Source organism: Strix uralensis, chromosome 11, assembly GCF_047716275.1.
Source record: "Strix uralensis isolate ZFMK-TIS-50842 chromosome 11, bStrUra1, whole genome shotgun sequence".
NCBI classification, from domain to species: domain Eukaryota; kingdom Metazoa; phylum Chordata; class Aves; order Strigiformes; family Strigidae; genus Strix; species Strix uralensis.
In genome coordinates this window covers 13,869,846-13,892,188 of record NC_133982.1, presented here as the reverse complement: position 1 = coordinate 13,892,188, position 22,343 = coordinate 13,869,846, and the positions used below count along the sequence as shown (strand labels likewise).

The 22,343-nt window shown below is 35.9% G+C and overlaps 1 protein-coding gene across 8 annotated transcripts in view; it reads left to right on the top strand.

Annotated features, from left to right (window-relative positions):
* MEF2A (myocyte enhancer factor 2A) overlaps positions 1-22,343 on the top strand; it is a 93,252-nt gene that overhangs the window by 61,384 nt on the left and 9,525 nt on the right. For 2 of the 8 annotated variants that reach the window (XM_074880763.1, XM_074880764.1), the window contains exons 4-10: positions 2,316-2,447; positions 2,513-2,650; positions 5,587-5,806; positions 6,010-6,069; positions 16,277-16,467; positions 18,125-18,148; positions 21,791-21,917. In XM_074880763.1, the coding sequence (XP_074736864.1) occupies positions 2,316-2,447; positions 2,513-2,650; positions 5,587-5,806; positions 6,010-6,069; positions 16,277-16,467; positions 18,125-18,148; positions 21,791-21,917 (892 nt within the window). Of the gene's footprint in view, positions 1-907; positions 930-2,315; positions 2,448-2,512; positions 2,651-5,586; positions 5,807-6,009; positions 6,070-16,276; positions 16,468-18,124; positions 18,149-21,790; positions 21,918-22,343 lie in introns of those variants that run through there. The other 6 variants (XM_074880771.1, XM_074880765.1, XM_074880766.1 and 3 more) reach the window with 6 other exon arrangements.

The following is a 22,343-nucleotide window of genomic DNA, read 5'->3' as shown; positions in this document are numbered from 1 at the left end:
AGACAGAGCTTTGGATATCAGACCCAGACTTATTATCTGTAACAGTGAACTGTGGCTTAAATCCTTCCACAATGACAGGAACCCCATCTGGAGTGAAGGTTTCCAGAATCTTAAACAGGAGATACTGAGGCATTTTCCTTCCTCATGAGTTGAAGCAGAGTTAACCCCATTGTTAACAAAAATAAAACAAAAGTTGCCAAGAGGAAAAATGCATTTTTATATTTAACTAAATAGCTTCCTTTATATTAGAACTTTGAGTGTAATATTCAGATGGATCTGGGAGGATGAGTTGGCAGTATTATTCTTAAAAGCTTTCACTTGATTGTTTTAGAATATTGAAAGGAGCATTAATGAAACTCCCATGCTGCAATACTTAAAATTGCTCTAACATATTTATCAAAGGAGATAAACTAGACAATAAGTGTATGTCTTGTAATATTTTTCTTTCTAGTATCTAAATACAGCTTCTAATTGTGTCTTGGACATTGCATATGCTTGTTGATGCTGAGCACTGTGTAAAGACATACTTGGATTCTATTTACAGTATTCTGTGGGTTGCAGGGGTTAAGTGTAATCCAGATTATACAGTGTTAACATTTTCCCTACTGATATCAAAGTGTAGAAGACTGACAGGCTGACTTGTTAGGAAGGGCTGGGAGAGAGATGACAGGCTCCGACCTTGAGAGGCCGAACAGCCGGCCCTTGTATGGCCAAGTCCATATACGTGTCCAGCTGATTGGTTAGAGGAGCAGGATCAGTGCCGTGACAGGTGTCGGAGGAAGCTACACCTGTTTTCCCCATATGCTGATTTAGTGATTACATTTTTGTGGGAGTTCCAGATACTGTGTGGGATACACGGAGCAAGCCAAGAAACTTGAGAAGGAATTATAGCTTATGGTGACCTGTGATATTCAAGAATTTCAGACGGTGTAATTGAATTTTCAAGTACTGCTTTAAAACTGAAGTAGATGTAGGCAGTATTTTGCATATATATGAATAGTGAGAAAGTCTTTTGTACTTTTTGTTGTATTAAAAATTAGTAAATAGCACTTCAAGAAAAAATGCTGATGAATACTATAGTCTAAACAAAAATATATTTTTAAAATCGGAAATTGAGTGTGTTATGGAAATATAGCTTCTATAGGAAAACAAATGCAATTTCTTTGTGGTGCTGAGAGTGTCAGCTTGCAGATTTCAAATATTTAGGGTTTTTAGTGCAAAATTCATAGAATATAGATAATTTCTCATAGAAAGAAAACACACGACCCCCCTCATGCCTGTGTAGTCCTACTGCTGCCTTATGTATTGCTAATGTATACCTGTTAAAAAACTTATATTGCTTTCCTTTTGAAACTTTTGTAAAACATTAAAGATTTTTCCATAGGTAACATTTTAAATCTTGTTTTGTTATAGATGAGAACTTGCAAAGAAAGATGTCTGACTGTGTAATCGGGTGAAAGACAAAAACAAAGAATACAAATATCTTTTAAAATTTGGTCATGAGACCTGTAGTTTCATATCCTTTCTTTCAGTAGCTTATTTGGAATGCCTAGATTGTAGACAAGTTTGTTTTTTTCCCCAGGGGATGTTGCTGTGAGTTCTCCATCAGAAAACAGGAAGTAGCCCAATAAAGCAGTTGCATCAAGTTAGTCTAAAGGAGTCTGAAAAAATTTATATTTAGCAAATGAAGTCATTTTAGACAGGGATTATGTAATTTTTTAATACTCTTTTGCAGTTCTTGTTATCATGCAGGATGATAGAAGTGCAGGAAAATTCTGCCTTGATAAACTGCTGAGACCAAGTATTACATATATTTAATGTACTGCAGTTGTTGAATTTGATCAAAAATTTTAGCCACTGTGTTTCTCGGAGTTTAACTGTGTGCCCTTTAAAATGTGAATATTAAAATTGGGATGCTAAAATCAATTTATTAAAGATCCAGTAAACTGGCTTTTAATTACCAGTGATAACATTAACTCCTTTGCCATAGGCTTGAATGCTCCTTGTATGTCAGGCAACTTTACTCCATCAGCCAGTATCTAAAAACGGTTTTACATGGAACACTGGAGAGATGACGTGGTTGTAGGTTAAAGTTACCCATGAGATGGCACCTGGGAGAGTCTGTGCCTTTGAATGAACATTTTTCTCTTTGTGTACTATGCCACTATTTTGAAAGACTGAGCCTGTCTGTTGAACAGTGAGTTTTGTCTGTGAAAGTTTCCTGTAGTTTCAGTGGCTCTGAATGATTCAGTAGTATACAAAACTTCTTGGCAAGTTAGTATGATTTGTATGTGAATTTTCCAATTGTATTTCAGACCTTAAGAAAGAAAGGCCTTAATGGTTGTGAGAGCCCTGATGCTGACGATTACTTTGAGCACAGTCCACTATCGGAGGACAGATTCAGCAAACTAAATGAAGATAGTGATTTTATTTTCAAGCGAGGCCCTGTAAGTACTTTTATTTTATCTCTACTTTTTATTTGTTGATCCTTTTTATTAACTTCATTATTTAGGCTCTGAACAAGAAGGAACACAGAGGGTGCGACAGCCCGGACCCTGACACTTCATATGTGCTCACGCCACATACAGAAGAAAAATATAAAAAAATTAATGAAGAATTTGATAATATGATGCGGAATCATAAAATCGCAGTGAGTACTAAAGTATGGTTTGTGCTTCTATTACATGCATGAAAACTTTCATGGTGTTTGCTTACCACTGAAAACCACTGCAAAGACAAGAGGATGTAATGGTTTGAGAAGGGAATATGTATCTTTGAGGAAAAATGAGATGCTGATATTTGATCTTGTTAAAATACATTTTATCTTAAAGGATAAGAAGTTTACCTCTAGCTTCTGTTTTGCGCTCATAGTTTTTCATACCTTGTGAACATGAAGTAACATTTCTAAATTTCAGGCCCCTACCTGCATTGCCTAACCCTACCTAAAATATTTTTATAAAGACAGATTTTGTTGTGAGATGAAGGATAATTTATTTACATCTTGTAGCTCTTAGTCTGTTGATCAAGATTTTACAGTATGTTACAAGCAGGCAAATAGAATTGGATTAATTTTGTCATCAAATCAGTGGAATTTATTTTGCTGAAGACTGTATTTAGATGTTTAAAGAAAAAGACTGGTGCACAATGGGAGCCTCAAAATATCAGTGTCTTCTGTTGAAATTCTAACAAATACTTCCTTGGACACTGAAAGATCTAAAAATTCTTGTCCCAAGTGCCTAACCCATTTGCAGCCATAAATCACTTGGTTCCAGAACTCAAGAAGTTTGGCAATAACAGTAGTGTGAATTTTGCATGTTTTTCGTGGAGGTGTACATGATGACATTTAATTTCCATCTACAAAAACCAATTAGTGTTGAGTATTACAGGGGAGGTATTTTCTGAGAAAATTAGTACAGGGCTCTGCCGCAGCCTTTGAATTTTTTAACATTGCAAATCTTGTAGCAATTAAAGTAAATGGACTGGCTAGGTTAATCGGCACAGACCCTGGGGCAATTGAGTAGTGTGTCCTCAAATGACTTGGTAATACTAGAAATTATTTCATTGTTCAGAGCAAGAAGGCCATCTTTGGGGACTTCAAAGCAAATTGACAATCATGACAACCAGCATCACTTCTTTTAGCAAGGTCTTTTATACTTGAATGAAGCCACTATCTTTTGTTCTTGCTTTGTTTTGAAGCTTTTGATATCCACCATTTCTGTGTTGAGACATCTTCAGTCCTCACCTCTCAGTACGTTACAGCTAATTTGCTCTTCCTTGATTTTTTGTGGTCTTCATGAACAGCCTAAGTTGTCGATGGGGATATCAGTATAAATAAAAATGGCAACATAATTTTTCAGCTTTATAGTTCTGTATTTGTAGCTTAAATTGGACCTGTTATGGTTCTATTTCCAGTACTTTTGGGTCTGTATAGGAACATAATTTCTTTTGTTCTAGTGCACTCATTACTGTCAAAGGATAGGAATGAGGCAAAGTGTGAAGAATTCAGCCATAACCAAATGAGTACCGTAGATGGGCAGAGGCAGCCTTTTCGTAATTGTAAGGTGTGGGGGGAAGCTGTCATTTATTAGTTCTAGATTGAGAAACTTAGAGAAAAAATGTTCCAACTGCTGGCTTCTAGCATTGTTTTAAGCATACTTCAGGTATTACAAGTTGAGTTCGAGTTACTGGACAACATGCTGTTTAAAAACAACCTTTTTCTTGTAGATACTGAATAGTTTCTTGAAGTAGTTTCCCTTGCAAACAAATACCAGTACAGCTTGTCATTAGTTAGATACTGTGAATGATTTGCTAGCATTACGTCGCTATGCTTCATTACTTTTTCCTTCCATCTGTGCCAAAAATTGATAATTATTCTTAGAATGCTTTAGTAGGGACACTGTCATTGCCTCTCACTAGTAAGAGATTTTGTTTCTTGTAGAAAATGTATTCTGCTCTTTTAATTAATATAGCTGTTGTTATATTCCTAATGTTATCAAAATTGTCATACGGAAGTATCATTCTAGGTAAATTTTAAGCTGCATGAGACGAGTGCATCTTTTTAAGTATACGTGCTAAGTCATGAATGTTTGTCATCTGCATTTGACCTCTAAATCAAAAGTATTATCTTTCTATTCTGTCAATAAATCCTACCAAATTCTTACCCTTAAATTGTACCTGTCATGATTTTGTTTCCAGTAATTATGAGAGTTGTGAAAGAAAATAGTCCCTTTTGTTTCAGAAACTCATCACTGTCAAAGGATAGGAATGAGACAAAGGCCAAAGAAGTTAGTCATAACTAAATGAGCACCATAGATGGGCAGGCATCTAAGCTTTTGATTCAAATAGTTGTTGAATAACAAACATATGTACTTCAGAAAAATAGTTGCCTTTTAAATAATGCTGTAAAAATTAGAATTTTAAAAAATGAGATTTGCGAAAAGGAAAGATGGAGTGGTTATTCAAGCAGGGTATTGTAGAACACAGCTCAGAATAATGACAGTTGAAATGTTTAAATTCAAATTACTGAATTAGTGACTTTCTAAAGATCTGGGGTTTTTTTTAGTCTCAAAGTTTTAGGAATTAGGAATATTTTGGCAAGATTATTAATACAAAATGTTATTACTAACTTTTTCTTTTTTGTGTAATAACTGACTATTTTATAATGTGCATGTTTATGCTTACATTTTGAAGGTGCAACAGTTATTGATTTGTAGACATGTTTAGCTTGTCATTGCTTTGTAATAATCCAAATTAACTGGTAAATTTGTTGTATTTCTGAGCTGGTGAATTCATATGAATATCTTCAGTTTTTTTGTATTTGAACTTTCAGTATTTTAGAAGTCTATGAGTAATTCTCTTGGAACTGTCTTTATATGATGTATAAGAGTTTAACACCATACTCTACAACAAATGGATGTTTTAAAATTGTATGCTTAATAGACTTTAAAAACTAACATAATTAACTTTTTTTTTAAACCTCAGTAATTCTTGGCATACATCAATGTGTATTTTTATAATGTGCTATTTCTGCAAACATAGTTAATGCTAATGTTGTTTTGTGTGTGTTCCTCATCTTCTTTCCTCCAGCCCGGCTTGCCTGCTCAGAACTTCTCGATGTCGGTTACAGTTCCAGTGTCCAATCCCAACACTTTAACCTACAGTAACCCAGGGAGTTCCCTCGTATCCCCATCACTGGCAGCCAGTTCATCGTTAACGGACACAACCATGCTCTCCCCACCTCAGACCACCCTGCATCGCAACGTATCACCTGGGGCCCCTCAGAGACCACCGAGTACTGGCAATGCAGGTAAGATTTCAGTACCATTGTGCTTTCGTTTTATGACCTCTTTGTAAAAAATTTTCTTTAATACTTGCCCCCCCCCGGTAACAAGCTCTTAATGGTATCAGTGCTTTTTTTTTTTTTGACAGCCTAAGTTTTGAAGTACAAAATGATACAATGCTGTAATGAAAGCAACTAGTTAGTTTAATGCTCTGGCTTATTTCTATTAGGTGGAATGCTGGGGACAACTGACCTCACAGTGCCAAATGGAGCTGGTACCAGTCCAGTTGGTAAGTGCGGTATAATGTCTTTGTTGAAAAATATTATTATAGTTTTAGTTTCACAGCAACTCAAAAGCAATTTTACTTTGACTCTTTTGAAAAAGTGGTTGTGGAAGAACAAAGGTCGTAATTTTCTTGGTTGTCTTGTAATTGTCAAGTCTTGTAAATTCTTATCAGGCATTTAACACTTTTACTGCCATGCCCTTTCTACTTCAGTAATATTTACATTTTGTATTTTAGTGGTTTTCAGTAGTAGTGTGCTGCTCTTGCTTTTGTGTTTCGCTACAGGTATAATTACAGCACTCTAAAGAGATCCTGTGATCGCCAAATGTCTTCCTTTGCATGAAATTCACCGTGCTTACTAAACTATTACACTAAAAACAACTCAGCTATGTTCTAGCTTAGCATTCACAAGACCTGGATGTTTGATACTGCTTGTGATGCCAATCAAAATGAAGAAAATACAGACTGTATTGTTTGTATTGCCGTGTGTATCTTGCTAATTATTTTCTAGTGGTTATACAAAGAAAGCAGTAAATCTTGGAAGCTGATAGCTAGGTTCTGTCTTAATTTTGGAAGATGGTCAGAGTTTATTTCAAAAACAAATTAGAGATCAAATTCACGCTGTTTTTTTTCTTCAGTAAAAAGGTATGAGAACACTTTTTCATTTAAATAATATTTTGACTTCCCTAAACAAAATTTAGTACTCTGATAGAGGGCAGGCAGCCACTGAAATTTATCACGCCACAGAAAGACAGTTCACCCACTTTCTTCGGGTCCCTTCCATTCCTTGAGATGTCTTGGTGAGCGAAGGTCAGTTTTGGAAATACACATAACTCTTTCTTGGTATGTGTTCACAGCAAGGAATTAGAGGAGCAACTGTTGACCTTTCAGTATTTGCCCACTGGCTACTTAGTGTGGCAACTGGGAAAAAGTTCTTTGAAGATAAAGTCAGGCAATTGAATTTATGAATAAAAAATGCTGCAACTACAGGGCTGAAAGCACAGGATTGACTTTCCACTCTTCATCCTTTCTTTGGCTATGTGCAACAAAGATATGAAATATTCAAGTGTGGTTTCCATCAGGTAAGCAAGATTTTAAATGGAGGAGACTTCCTGAGTTGAAAAAAGATGGCTATTTTTAGAAACCGTGGAGGTCAGATGTTGATTTCCATCGTATTTCTCAAGTCAGGCTAAATAAATTTATTATCAGGCCATTTCAGGCCTCTTTTCCAAAACCGGGCTTTAGTAACAGCAGCCTCAGATTTAAGAGTTGTTCTTTCAATCAGCATATAAAACAGTTGTTTACAGCACTTGCTATAGAATATTGAACTGTGGAAATACCCACTTACAGCAGCTTGGTGAACATATTTAATGCAGTAAAATGTTTTCCTTCTTACATTTATTAATAGTTTATGTGAAAAAGTCAAAATGCATCACTTATCTCTTACTTTCCAGAACATCGCACCCAAAATGTTATACATATACCCACTCATTTCTAGAAAGATTTTTTGTACAAGTAAAGAGTTGTGGCTGTACAAGAACAGTGGAACATCTATAAGAAGTACATCTAGTGAAACTCAAATACCTAGTTAACACCAGAATGTTAAACCACTGAGTACCTTAAGTTGTCAGAGCTCCACTTTCTACTAGGATATGTCATGGCTTCTTTTAAGTACTGTCAGGTGCACAGTAACCTTCTCAATTGCAACTAAAATCAAGAAACCGTACATAACTAGATAGAGTAAATCTGCTAACTTGTCAATTTGAGCTTGACAGCTGCCTTTGAAGTGTATATATCAAGTTAATTATGTCTGCTGACAACAATGGATTTAGTTTCTTGCTACATTTATTGTAGAAGTCACTTCAAAAAATATATTTTTTTTCTTTTGGCTTTCAATATTTTCTTTTAAACTTCTCAAGAATGGAGAATTTTCCTATAGATATAGTTGTGAAAGGTCTTGTGTCAAATTTGCAGCTCACAATTTATAGAAGAGATGTCAAAGATACAGATGGAGTACTGGCCTACCCGTATTCCGAGATATTCTCTTACAGACACAGGAAAAGCCCAAGTCTTACTTGACATTATGAAATTTTGATCATTTGAGATTTTGTTGTCATTTCATTGAAAGAGAAGTACTTACACAACTTTATCTCTGATTAAAAAGCAAGTAAAGGTTATCTTGCATAGTTGGGACCCAGTTCGAACAAAGATGTTGGATAAAATGGCTCATATTTAGTTCACTAGTCTTTTTCTCAAGTCCTGTATAACTTGGTTGGAATGGGTATGATTTGCTTTAGCAGTCAATCTGCCGACTTAACAGTTTTTCTGTGGAAAATAACTGAGTAAAAATATCTGCGTGTTGTAGCAAAGATTGGTAGGTGTTTTTTTGTCTAGAACAGAAAATTTTGTGATCATTTTATAATACTGAGAGCTTACTTCACATGCAGCTGTCATAACTCTGAAAAAGCATTTTTATCTTGTAATATTTTTAAAATTTTACCCACCACATAAAAAACATTTCCGGAAAATTTTTGCTTGGCAAGTATATCATCAGTGTTGAGAGGGGAAAAATGTCCGGCATTATAACAGTGTTTGCTTTTGAGGTAATTTATTTCTTCTGTTAATTAGATCAAATGCTTTGGACCTAGAATTTGCATGATACTGCTGTTCCTGGTCGGTGTTAAACCCTGTTCTGTTTGTGACGGGCGTTTAATACGCTTCAAGAATCTTGTGTCACCAGGAGGTGTACAACTTGCTATTTGTTATCAACATCATCATGGCTTGAACACATACTGCATGTCTATTTTACTCCTTTCAAAAGGCTGTGGATTCTAATTAGGCGAAGTATAGCCTCACTTGTTCGGAGTATCCAAATCTGGGGGAGAGTTTCTCTGACTTTGAACTGAAAGGACTTGATGGATGGATCACCTTCAAATTTGTCATGAGGAGATCTGCTTCACTATGTTCCAGTAGATTAAGTATTAAACCTTGAATCATCCAGAGGTGGCCAATGAAGTGCCACTTCCAGTGAAGTTATCCCATCCTTGAGGACTCTGAGAATCAGAAAGGCTCAAAAGAAATACCAGTGTTACCCAATCTCTGCTTTTCTTCCACGCCTAGGCATTGAACCATGAACCATGCAAAGGATCTGAGCTGGTTTCATTGCCAAGGCTGCATGAAAACCATAAACCCTGGACCCAGATGAATTCCCTAAGTTCTTCCAAGTCCTAGGTGATTTTGAAGGAGTTGTTGAAAGTGGAGGCTCTTTATGGTCTTGAAAGGACACAATATTACCTGTTTATACAATTATTTGTCAGTGAAGTAGCCTTTCTGGTCAGTAATGACCTAGTTAATCTTCTGGGAAATTATCTTTCCTCTTACCCATTCTCCTGATGATAAAATTGTAAGAAAGATCTAGTCTCCTTGAGTACTGAATATCTCCTCTTTGTTCCAGAGCTCTAATTGTTCTCTAATGTCCTTGCTAATCTTCAGATTCTGAGAATGTGAAGTAACTTTAGGAATATTAAATTTCTTTAGATTTGAGCTGAAGGATATACCCACTTGAAAAACTGTGTCTTTTGAGCTATTGTGTCTCTATTAAGAGCCACTCTAGATCATGTGTGATTTTTATTATTTTTTTTTTTATCCTGACCTCAGGAAGGATTATACAGAGGTGCCACTGGCAGCTTGTATGCACCTGTAGACTACTTGTAATTGCCAGCAGGGGATCAAGACAGACAGCTGTGAAAGGCCACGCCTGTAAATGGTTCCCTTTGTCTTGAGGGCTTGGCTGATTGGGAGAGCTGCTTCTGCATGTCTGAGGATAAAAGAATCTTTTAGCCTGGTCTTTCACAAGTCTGAGTCAAGTGGCTAACACGCTGCAATTTTATTAAGAGTACACCAGGAGGCTTCAATAACAAAATACCTTTCTATTCATGTTTTGTTTATTAAATGAGAGACACCTCAGTGAGAAGTGTTTAACTCTGGAACAACATACCTCTTGCAGGCATTTTGCTTGAAACTGGATTGATGCTATCAGCCTGTTTCTTAAGAAAACTGACTTTCTTCTCTCTCCACCCCCACTCTCAAACTTACCAGCCTGTGTTGTCTGCATCAGCTAAGAAGCTTGGCACTGTTGTTGCAGATGACCACCTTGAGCATATTCCTACTTAAGGTTATGTGTTACTGGTGGTATTTCTAATCTGCTATACTTTCTCTTCAGCGTGACAGGTAGTATCTGTCACAAGTAACCTTTCACTAGGCAGAGCTCCTCACTTCCTAGCTTGTGTTGAAAGGGGTTTGACTTAAAAACGTATGTTCAGCTGATGCGAAATGCAGTGGGCAAAGGTTCTTGCTCTGTAATGTCAGTAGTGTTGGCATAATGTTTGGCTTTGCTCTGATCTTTAAGGTTACGTGGGTAAATACAACAGTCAGTGTTTCACCCTTCTCCAAGGAAGAAGTTGAAGGATTCCTGAAGAACACTCAGAGCAGCCTATTTACTCTTACAGCTTCCAAGCTTTCCTCAAGGAAAGGGGGTACTGGAAGTGGACTGCAGACCAGCTGTTTCACAGGGTGCAAGCTGAACCCTTTTCCTTTGCTAGACGTTGTCAGCACATAACAAAGTCTGACCTATCCATCATCCTCTGTTTAGATCAGCTCACAAGAAATGACTGGCTGAAATCAGCATGAAAAACATGCTGGTAGAACAAAGCATTGGAGGTGGTGGGTTTTGTTTTCTTTTGATTTTTTTAAAAAATTGTAGTAATCTCTCCTTGGAAACCACCCATCTACATGTGGTCAGTTCAGCCCCTGAACTACCCTTAGATTTTAATCGAAATTTCATATATTATGTGTGTTCATTATCTTGCCATAATTTCTGATTTACTAAGAGGTACAAGACAATTCTGGTTAGGCTTTGCCACATGTGTAACAAATTACTAATCTCCCAGCTGGATTAAAGTATTGCAGCGTATCTGTTTGTGTGAAGTCTCAACACTTATATAACATCACCTTGCCCAGGATACAGCATCACACATTCTCAGATGTTCTAACATATCACTTCTGTCATCTATTCTTTACATTGGCTTTGTGTAGATACACAGAAATCGACAAGTTCAGAAAGAAGAACTCTGATTTCATTAGCTGTAAGATGTTTAGTTGACAAAAGACCTAAAAGGCCTCCAATTGCCACTGCTACTCTTTCACACAAAGTTGAATAACATTTAGATACAAAAGCAGTGTTTTAGCTTTGCTGCTGTATTCTGAATAATAACTCCGGTCTTGAAGAAAGCCTGTTTAAATTCTAAATAGCTTTGAAAATTGTGTCTCCGTTTATGTAGCTTTAGGCCAAAAAAAAAAAAAATTTCCAGCAACCTGGGAAATGAAATTTTTTTTTATTTTGTAACATGAGTAAGCATTCCCTTAACACTTAGTCATGTGTATTTGTTTTTGCTGTGTTTTAATATCTGAAGTGCTGTCTTAGAAGTATAAATCTTACATGTTAGACATGTCTCAAAGTTTTATATTACTGTCAAAGGTGTATTTTGATTTTAATCATAGTATTATCTGAAGTATTGATTTGTAAAGGTCAGTGGAAATACATTTATTTCGGGTTCCTTGAGATCTTACACTAAATTCTTTCCAAAACTAGCAGAGAACTTAAGCTTTTTGAACTGATGGTAGAATCAGCAGTGATTTCTGTGCAAAGCTGAAAATGGTATGAATGGCATATGCTGTTTTGTTTTGGTTTTTTGTTTAATTTCCACTTAAAGCTGTCATACTAAAAAAAAAAAAAAAAAGTAAATTGAGCAACTAATGCACATAGAAATGCTATTGTTGTATTTACTTGCAATGAGTTCCACTCCCCAACCCACCCAGGGTCCTACATGTAAATGTTCTTCTTCAATAGATTTTTCTCTGGTCTTTTGGATGCATAGTGAATTGATGGCTTATTGCAAACTGAATTTTCAGTCTAGTTCTAATTAAGTGACATTTATTGGGTTGTATGATGTCATTTGAGACATAAATATTTGTTTACTGCTGTTCTTATTTTTGCTTAATCTTACATTGCTTAGCTTCTTGCCCACAATTATTTTGCAAAACTGTGTATAACTTTTCAGTTTCTCCAAAGGTGAACCACAAAAAAAGATTAATGGCATCACTGACTGTAACGTATTCCTTGAGTAGTAATAAGTACATGCAGTACTTTCCAGCCACGTGTGTTCATTGTTTCAGCTGATGTGATTTGTATAGTGAAATATGAGTCTGGCTCATGTAATTGAATGCTACGTCTTGGGCTGCAGGACAATAAATGAGATTAAGCTGTATTATGTTTCCGAAGGCAGAACATACAGTTGTTAACATGGGTGGGTTTTAACATTTAGCTTCAAAAAAGAAGTTACTTCGAAAGTAAACATTTTCTGACTAAACAAGTAGTAGGCTAATGGTACATTGGCAATGTTTGTTATCATAACATCTAATTAGATTATGATTCATATAATTGAGAGCTTATCATCTTGGCATTGGTGTCTGTTTTCCAAAGAAGTGTTTCAAACATGCTTTCATAGTCTGTTTTAAAGAATTAAATAAAACTCTTCCCGTGGAAGTAAAACCAGTAGATTTATTTTGCACTTATGTAGGATTTTATATTCTGTTTCTATTTTTCAGTTTGATAGTGTTTTTAAACATAAAGTAATTGTCTTTGGGGAAGATCTGTAGTAGGTGGGGTAGATACCATTTCTGTATTATACAAAATAGTAAAGTAGAATTTATGGGGTTATTAAAGCTCAGTTTGGCAAACTGCCGTATAGTTGCATCATCCTGTAATCATTATCTTTTTCTGGCTCCTGACCTTACTCTAAGAAATACCATGCTTTTAGTTATCCTTTCACTCTTAACTTGTAATTTGATTTCTTATTCGATTATTAGCAGGAAAAAAAGCTTTAAATTTCATATTAAAAATAAATATTCTGCAGTCTTATTGCAGCCCCGGCATATGATTCTTCAAATAATCAATATAGATGCTCCAGTGTTTGCTAGATGTTCAATGTTTGCTATTTATAACAAAGGGCTGCTATTGGATTAATACCAGTAGTATTGCACACTTAAAACATTTTTGTTTCTCCTGTTCTTAATACATTTTTTTCTAAACACTCATTTAAGAGATGCTCGGCCTTTTGTCAGAACAAATGCTTTGACTTTGCCCTGCTGCTGAATGATATTGCGCAGAGAAGGCAACGGCAAGGAGTTTGTTGTTTTTGACAGCACCACTAAAAGCATGAAATGTTTCTGAAGGATTGGCAGAGCCTTGTAATAAGGGCTGCAGGAAATGACTGTATTGGGTGTGGAAGAAAGACACTGTCCAGATTTAACACACGAGCTACCGAAATACTTGAAAACAGAGGACAGGAAATGGTATCATAGGATAGACTAAAATGCTATACAGAACTCCATTGTTTATACAAAGTGTTATTGTTCTGAAGTTTAAATTCATCTCAGAACCGCAGCTTTGGCATGTAAAAGGTAACACTGACAGCCTAGTGAGTAATAAAATGCTATTTTATTATTAGATTAAAGCCCAGATTTTACTTTTTTATAACAGCGAGTTCTTTAAATGTTCTGGCATTTTTGCTGAAAATAGAAGCTACTGTAACAATTTTTTGGATATAATTTTGTGAAAAATATGCTAGTTGGTAATAATTTTTCCTGCCTCACGTCAGTTTCCAAATCCACTTAATTTTTACTCTGTCCATTGTGCAAGATATCTCTTGCAGTCTGATGCTATGTAGGCTGTCTATTCCTAATGTTTACACTCATTTATAATGGATAGGTATTGATGCATACCTTATTTAACAAAGCCATGATTCCATGAAAACTGTTTTCAGGTAGCACAGAACTTAATTTCTCTCTTCTGGCTGGTTGGTTTTTCTGTGTGACCTAGCTGTGGCTAGTTTTCTCCTAGCAGTCAAGAATATATTTAGCTCTAGTATGTATTCTCAGCTCCAGCCCAACTTGTCAGCCACTTTTAACTAAATTTTATCACTAACCTAGAAGCATCCCAATAAATTCTGCTGTTGTCTGCTGAGGAATGTAGATGCTTTAATCATGAAATGAGTTTTTGCTGTGGTTTTTAATATAGAAGGAAGAATGCTGACATAAAAAGCTTTTCTTCTTTCTGCTGCCTGTATTCCTTCTTTCTCCCATAGCTTCTGAGTTAAATGGTAGAATTCTCAGAAAACATATTCCCATACCTCCCATACAAATTATTCAGGAAAGTACTAAATTAGAATAACTCCTCCTTGCTCTGTTAACCTTGAAAAACTCAAGGGACATATCACATCATCCATGTGTGGTCAGGCTTTTGGCACAGTAGGAAATCCACAAAGAAAGTAAATCCAGAATTTAAAATCCTGGTTTTAAAGTTGTGATTTTACTTCTCATCCATATGTGAACAAGAATACTGTGGTTGCAAATTCCAGGAAGTTCTACTTACACTTTTTTTCCTTAAAAATATTTAGCAATAACTTTGTTTCCAAATGACCTTTATAAAACTCAGTAGAATATCTTCAGATCAGCACAAGAGCTTTGTTAAAATTCTTACGTTAATCTTTGATTCTTCTGTTTGTAAACTGATAAAGCAATATGTAGGGTTTCATTTATGGTGGACAGGGAACAGGTGAGGATTGCGTTTGGCTGTTCCCCCATCATATAACAAGGATGAGTAGTAATGGAGGGGGCGCTCTCATTAGCATCCTGGTGAATCACACCTAGGTTCTCAACATACACGAGCTGAGTATCTTAGCAGTATCAGTCACCTTCCTGAAGTGTTGTGCTGTTACTGATACGTGTTATTGTTCTTCATTCTTGCTAAGCTTTTTAAAGGTATTAAAATTTTTGCTAAAGAAGGTAGAATGTGACACTGACAACTTTCTTATTTTAATTGCTTTTAGATTAATATGTACTTAATGTAATAAAATTGGATTGGGCATAGGGGCCTATTCAAATTAGAATAATAATACAAAATTCATGCCAGTATGGTGCTACAGGCTATTAGAAGAGAATTTCCCACACAGTGAACTTTGTGTAATAGACTTTTCCCTGAATTGTGACTATAAAGGCTGCTTTCAGAACTGCAATGTTGGTATAAACATAATCTTACTATGAATTGTATTTATACGCACACATACACAAGTTCTATAGTGTGAACTATAGGGTTCCCTGTTGTGAAATTCCCCTTGCTTAACAACTCTTTTTTTCATTTGCAGCTGAATAAGGTGTGTGTATTTTGGGAATTGTTGTTTATAAATATGACAAAATCATTGGAATGTGGCTTCAGATTTTTTTTCTGAGATATGTATTTTGGTTAACGTGATTGGTAGTTTTGTCAGTACAGGAAAATAGAATACTAGGCACTGTTTTAATGGCTCGTTAGTTTTTTCTGTTCTGAGTGTAAGCTAAGGCCTGTATCTTCAGCATATTCAGCTTTTGAGGATTTCAGTGCTGAAGACAGGACCTGTAGGCTTTGGCTTGTCTAATTCTACTTAGAATGAGTATCACGAGTAAGGTAAAAACCTGTGTAAAATAAATCAATGGGCCTAAATGTGGTGTGTATATCTGTGTCCAGAGCTTGGAATGAAGTTGAAGGGAAAGGATTGTTGTTGCTAAATACAATAACCAGACAGTATATATTTTTGAGACTGAAACTAATTTTATTAGAGAATAGATACTGGAGTCCTGCAGAACTTGAAGATATTTGGAGAATACATTTTAGCAATAGAGACTTGAGAGCTGATTTTTTTTTTTTTTTTAAATATTCTCACAACTAACAATTCAGTATAGTTCATGTTCTGTGGGGGTGGGGATGAAGTGGAGTTGTGCAAAAGCACACACTTTTTCGCAAGCTCAGCCTGGAGGAACTTCAAAGGGCAAAATAAAAAAACACAACAGATGTTGTTAGAAATAGTTCTTTGGCAATATGCTCTTCTCAGCGTTTAAGCTGCCACGGTGTGCCCTTGAGGTGATACTACCTTTACATATTGATCTTCTGGTGAAAGTGGTTTTTGTTTGTTCGATTATTCAATACTGTGCTTCCTGTGAGAAGTTCTGTATTGTAAGTTTTACAAAAGAAATATTTTGTAATTTGTCCATGTGAACCAAAATTTTTGTATTGCTACTTCTCTTCAGCCTTACAGTACATTTATTTTTCCTCTTTCAGGAAATGGGTTTGTGAATTCTCGAGCTTCACCAAGTCTACTTGGAACTACTGGTGGTGGGAATGGCTTAGGCAAAGTCATGCCTACAAAGTCTCCACCTCCACCTGGAGGAGGTAATCTTGGAATGAACAATCGCAAACCTGACCTCCGTGTTGTCATCCCACCCTCCAGCAAGGGTATGATGCCACCACTGGTAAGTTAAAACATTTATTCTGTGACTGGCTTTGTAAAAATTAAGTGTTCTGTCCACATACATGGGGAGAAACTATCTCCTCTGCTTACCGTAGGTTACAGTAATAGAAGGGTGTTTGAAATTTCACTAATGAAAGTTTAAGTTATAAGTTGTTACTCTGAGAGAAGTTTAAATTTGTAAGGAATTTTTTTTTTTTTTTAAAAAAAAGTATAAAATAGCAGTCTGACCTAAATCCAGTTAAAGTGCAATCCTGGAGACAGATTGGGATTTTGTTGTTTTGATTTGACATCTCACTGACTTGGTACGGAAAACTTTGTTGGTTTGAAGGATGTGGGTTTTAAAAAGGGTTATGCATTATTCTGTGGAGGAATGTCTGATCTTACTGGTGATGTGAACTGTATTAACATGCCCTAAAGCACGCTTTGTACTTGTTTTTCCTGGGTCATAATGGTTGTGGGATGTAAAATGTAGCTTCAGTGGTAATGATGGTCTGAGAGAAACCCTTGTTTAATGTGGTGTGCTGGAATGCAACCTTGTGTGTCCTATGGTGGATGTCATGTCTTCAGTGAAGGCATAAAAGAGTAATGAGGATCAGGCTCAGTCCCTATTTGTGTACTTTTCAATACTACTGTGCAGTTTGGCATGTTGGTAGTAATGTTTGTTCAGCCTAGATTTGGAATAGCATACAAGTTTCGTGTCAGGCATGAGGCAACCACAGCATTGAGACCCGAACAGGTCTTTCAGGAAGAGTTACTCTGGCTTTCCTTTAATTTGGTTGGCCAGGTCCTTTGGTCTTAGTCTTTCAATGTTATGTAGAAATTTTAAACATCTATACGTACATTTTCTGTTTTCTGTGTATGAAAGAATGAACCATAACCAAGAGGAGTAGGATATAAACAATGCAAGTACTCTCTGTATAATTCTTTTTTTAAAGGTGCCACAAGCACTTACATTTGTTACTGGTATTCATGATGAATAATAAAAAATTAGTCCAAGTAACAAAAGCTATAATCATCGTCAGAGTAATGATTCTTGAAGTTTCAGGTTTTTCTAGGAATACTGAAGTGTAGAAGACATAGGAAATAGACTGGCTGATTACTAAATTGAAAATCATGCTTTTGAATTAATTAGAAATAGATACAAGAAGAGGATCTTGATAGTGCAGTTGTTGTTAGCAGTGTCAGTACCTATTTACTGTTGTGTTGTTAAGAACAACATAATATTCAATGTAGGTTTTGTATGTCTTTTTGAGGAAATCGGAAAGAGACTTCAGAGTAGAGATGCTGGAATGATATGATGGTTGTATGTAAAAAATATTTTGTTAATGAGCTGAATGTTTACTGGATCAGTCCAGACAGAAACTTGTTGTGCTCTGTATCTAAATGTTGTCAATGTGTAGCTGTGTCCTTGTTTTTACTAAGCTCTTTCTGCACTAATTTTGCCAGCATGTGTTCTTTCCGTATGGTATTTTTAATTGATCTGAATTACGTAAAGTATTATACTTTCTAGTAGTAGTATTTACAGAATCAGGTGGCAAATTCACATTATTAATTAAAATTAATAAAAATCCTGAAGCACAAACGTGACTTTTTCTTTCATTTTTGAAAGCAATGCTATTTTTAGTAACTGTGTTATCCCTCTTGTTTGCTGAGTACAGTCGGAGGAGGATGAATTGGAGTTGGTGAGTTTGGGCTACTGTTTGATGAGAGAGAGCAAGACGCTGAAAATGTCTTTTACTACAGCTTTTTAACTGTAGTTTCATTACATATTTTAAATAATTCCAGTGTTCCCTTGGTAGCAGACAAATATACATTTGTCATATCAAACTCAAAACCCGACCAATTCAAGTTTAAAACACATCCAAAATCTAGCGCTTTCCATTTGTAAATGTCTATTTTTTTTTTCTTGAAAATATTTCTGTTTTTCTTGGAGGGAACATTGGAAAAGAGCCTTACAGAGTAACTGTCCATGTGTATAGGATATTTACTGTCTTTTATGTAAAATATAAATAACCACTTATCATCCCCTAAATTGCTGGAATATTTTTAGAAAGTGGCTTCACTCATGAAGTTCTTCAGATTGTAACACAAGCCCTGTATTACTACTTTTATTTTCAAGGAGATTACATCATTGCTGGTGAGGTCACCTTTTTGGAGTTTAGAATTATTTCATCCTGCGTGAGATTATCAAACCACAGGGGTGTTCCCTGTTTACCAAAGGAATAGAGAATTGCAGATGAATAATTCTACCTTTTTCCAGTGAAAAGATATTCTGCTTTTGAAAGAGAACTCTTGGGATTTGTGTTTTTTCTACTTTTTTCCAAAAGGTTTTAACATTTGGCATTCTGTCTGGAAAACAACGTAAGGCTAAAATAATTCGTAACTTATTTTTAGAGCAATTTGCAAATTGTTTAGCTGCTGTAGCACAAGCCGTGCAGAAGATGCTGCATCTGAGTGCGATTGTAAAGATACGGTCTGCCTATTGCATACCTTGATTTATTTTTGAACATGGACCTGTTGCTAATATGAGGCTCTAATTGCATGAAAGCATGGAAAATGTAGTGATTTAGATAAGTTTCTTGATGAATGCATGCTGTTGGTTGATTTTTATATTAAACATGAGCAATAGATTTACACAAGTAAGGGGAAATGATTTTTTTGAAAGTCAGTATTGAAGTTTTTAAGGTTTATATTGGAATGACTTGCTAGTTGAGCAGCTGAACAGCTGTCATGCCTGTTCTTCTCACCTTTATAGAGAAGTGTCTGGTTTCCAGCGCGAGAAATAAAGCTCTAATTCAACTTAACAACACTTAATCAAAATATCGGTGCAATTGGAATTAATGCAAAAGCCCTTGAATTAAGGTATTCCTACCTATTAAAAATTGCTGCGCTCTTTGCAGTGCGAAATAGTGCAGTTTGGGGTATGGATACTGTATGGAGCATGGGCCCTCTAGTGGTTTTAAAAACTGGGCTCAGCTGGTGGGGGAAGAAAGCTCACACAAAGAAAATGTAGTAGTGTCTTCCCCAGAGCTGCTAAAGAAATTCGAGGTACACCTGCAATGTTACATCTCTCATTATGCTAATTTCTGATGCCAGTTCCAATGCTAGGAAGCAGTTCTGAGTCATCTCTCTGAACATTCATTCTGTATGGTTGGAACTCAGCACTGAATACGAAAACCAGATACGAACAGTAGCATAGCATGAAATAAAGATATTGAATTCTTCCTGTTATTGGTATTATTTGCACCAGTTTAAAAAATAATTTTAAAATTCCTGAAACTTGTCATGAATCTTTGGCTGAATCTCCAACTACAATAAATATTAGACACATCTAAATATTTCATAGTGTCTTTGTATGGCTGAGTGTTCAGGAATTATATTCAGAAACTACCTTAGAAAACCACCTTTATTAGCCACTCTTAAAAAAAAAAAAATAAAAATCCCATGGGGAAATCCTTTGGTCTGGATTGTTTCCCAGTATACTCCTCTTAACTTTTCCATTATACAGTAATCCCAACTTTATAGGCTGCCATCCAAGAAAGCTTTGGAAAAAGGTCAATTCCTGACAGACACAAAAATCTGCTCTAATAACATATCTTTATGCCAGATAAACTTGGTCTAGCAGAGATTTTCAGAAGTACATAAGTGATTTAAAGGGATAAATTACACAGAAAATCCGTGTGACTTTCTCTGTGACTTAAGGCTTTGAAATCTGGGAGCTCTGCAACAGAGTGGGTACATCTGCTGAACAAATGCCAACATGCCTCCAAATTCTTAGGAGGCTCAAAGGTGGGCTTTCAACAGCAGGTTGGCAGAAGAGGGATCGGAAGCTGGTACCCAGTGGAAGGTGGTACCAAACTTGAATATGGTAGCTGTGGTATACTTTTTTAAATTGGAAAGATACAAGCCAAGGATTGATAACCCTCAATTCATCTTCACAAGTTTAAGCTTAAAATTGAATACAGCCCTGTTTCTGTCCCTGCTCATTCCATTATTATAAAGGGAATCATGAATTTTTAATACTGCGCTGTCAAGGTCAGAGTGGAGGGGAAAAAAAAAATTAAGTGCTGCAGATACTGAAATACTTATATACCTGTCCAAAATAAGGAAAAATTAGTAGTAGCTTCAGTCTTTTAAAGCTAGGAAGTGGAACTCTACCAAAGAGATGAAAAACTGCTACTTTTGTAGTATGTATTTTTTTCAGAGATAGACTTGCTTTAAAAACATTTTTTCAGCAGTTTGAAATCCAGCTCCCTTAATTGGGAGTGCTTCTGTAAGAATGTAGAAATATAGGGTGTAGAGACTTCTAGTGTTTCTAAGACTTCCATAGGTTAAGTATCTGTTGTTTGAAAGTAAAAAAATGTAGCATTTCCTGTTCTTGACAGTATCCGGCATGGCCAAATGGTGTTGAACTACGTATTTTGAAGGAAGATTTAAAGTTGCCTTCATGAGTAGTAGTATGTTCTGTGACAGAGCAGCTTTGCTGTCTGGTGGTATTCACCACAGTGTTTAATGCAAGGTTTTCTAAACAACAAAATTGGTTAAAGAGCTTAATTTGAGTGATATGTTTGCTACAGATGTTCATTGTGGTGGATGGGAAAGACTGTTATTAAAAAGCCACATTGTGCCTGCAGTTAGATAATCTGAGACAATCTAGTTTTGCTATTTTTCCTGTCAAAAAGCACAGTTGCTCTCTGAACTCAAATATCATTTGCTTTGAAACATATCTGCATTATAACAAGTACTCTCTCAGTTTCTCAGGAACCATGGGAACAGCAAGATTATTTTATCGCTGAAGTCTTATCAACACAAATTTAGAAGATCTCTGTGTTCCTTTCAGGACAGGTGTAGTCAGCACAGTGTCAAAACTGGCAGCTAAAGTTTTGAAAATTGGATATACAACTGGGAAGTGGGAGACTCTTCTGGTGGAACTGCACCTCACCATCTGCACTAAAACCCCTTTAAAAAAATAAGATTAAAAACTCTTAAATCACTTAAGAACTTCTGAGAATTGTTATGTATACCCCTAAGAAATTGCATTTCTTTTTATGTCCTACAACTCTAACACTATTGAAATCTGCATGCATGGGAAGTGGACCTGTGAGTCTTAATTAATTTTTCATTTCAGTTTGCCAAGATAATTTTAGTTGTCTTGAAATATTTTGGCTTGTTTGGAAAATCCGTCATGACAAAAAGGATGTATTTGTAACTAAAAAATAAAGCAAAGAAACACATTTTAATTGAATACTATTTTTATATTAGCACTTGATTTTCCATTGTTCTAACTGATATCACAAGACATTGTTATTTTTAATCATTTATAGAATACCCAAAGGATAAGTAGTTCTCAGTCTACACAGCCTCTTGCTACCCCTGTGGTGTCTGTCACAACTCCAAGCTTGCCTCCCCAGGGATTGGTGTATTCGGCCATGCCTACTGCCTACAACACTGGTAAGCATTGTTTTTAATAAGTGGCTTGATTTGTCAGATGTACAAGGCTTTTGTGATTCATAAGCCCAGAAAAATCTGCATTTCTGTGACACTTCACTTAATTTTCCTATTCGGTTCAAATGAAGGCTTTTATTCATCAAAAATGAGCCTTTAGCTTGTAAAATGTGTAAATGTTGAGACTCGTATCAGAAAGAAGCTTTCAGTCAGTCAGGTTGCAGAGAGCTGAATGCAGAGAGAGAGACAATAAAATGCATTGCTTATAGCAGTAGTATTCAAGCTATCCATCGGAGAGCTGAAACGCCTCACATTTGAGTGATAGTTGATACTTCAGAGCATACTGTCCCGTTCGTTCTGCTCCGCTCAGTTCCAACAGCGGGAGGGAATTGGATTCTACTGGGGCTTTCAATTTACAAAAAAGCCCAGATG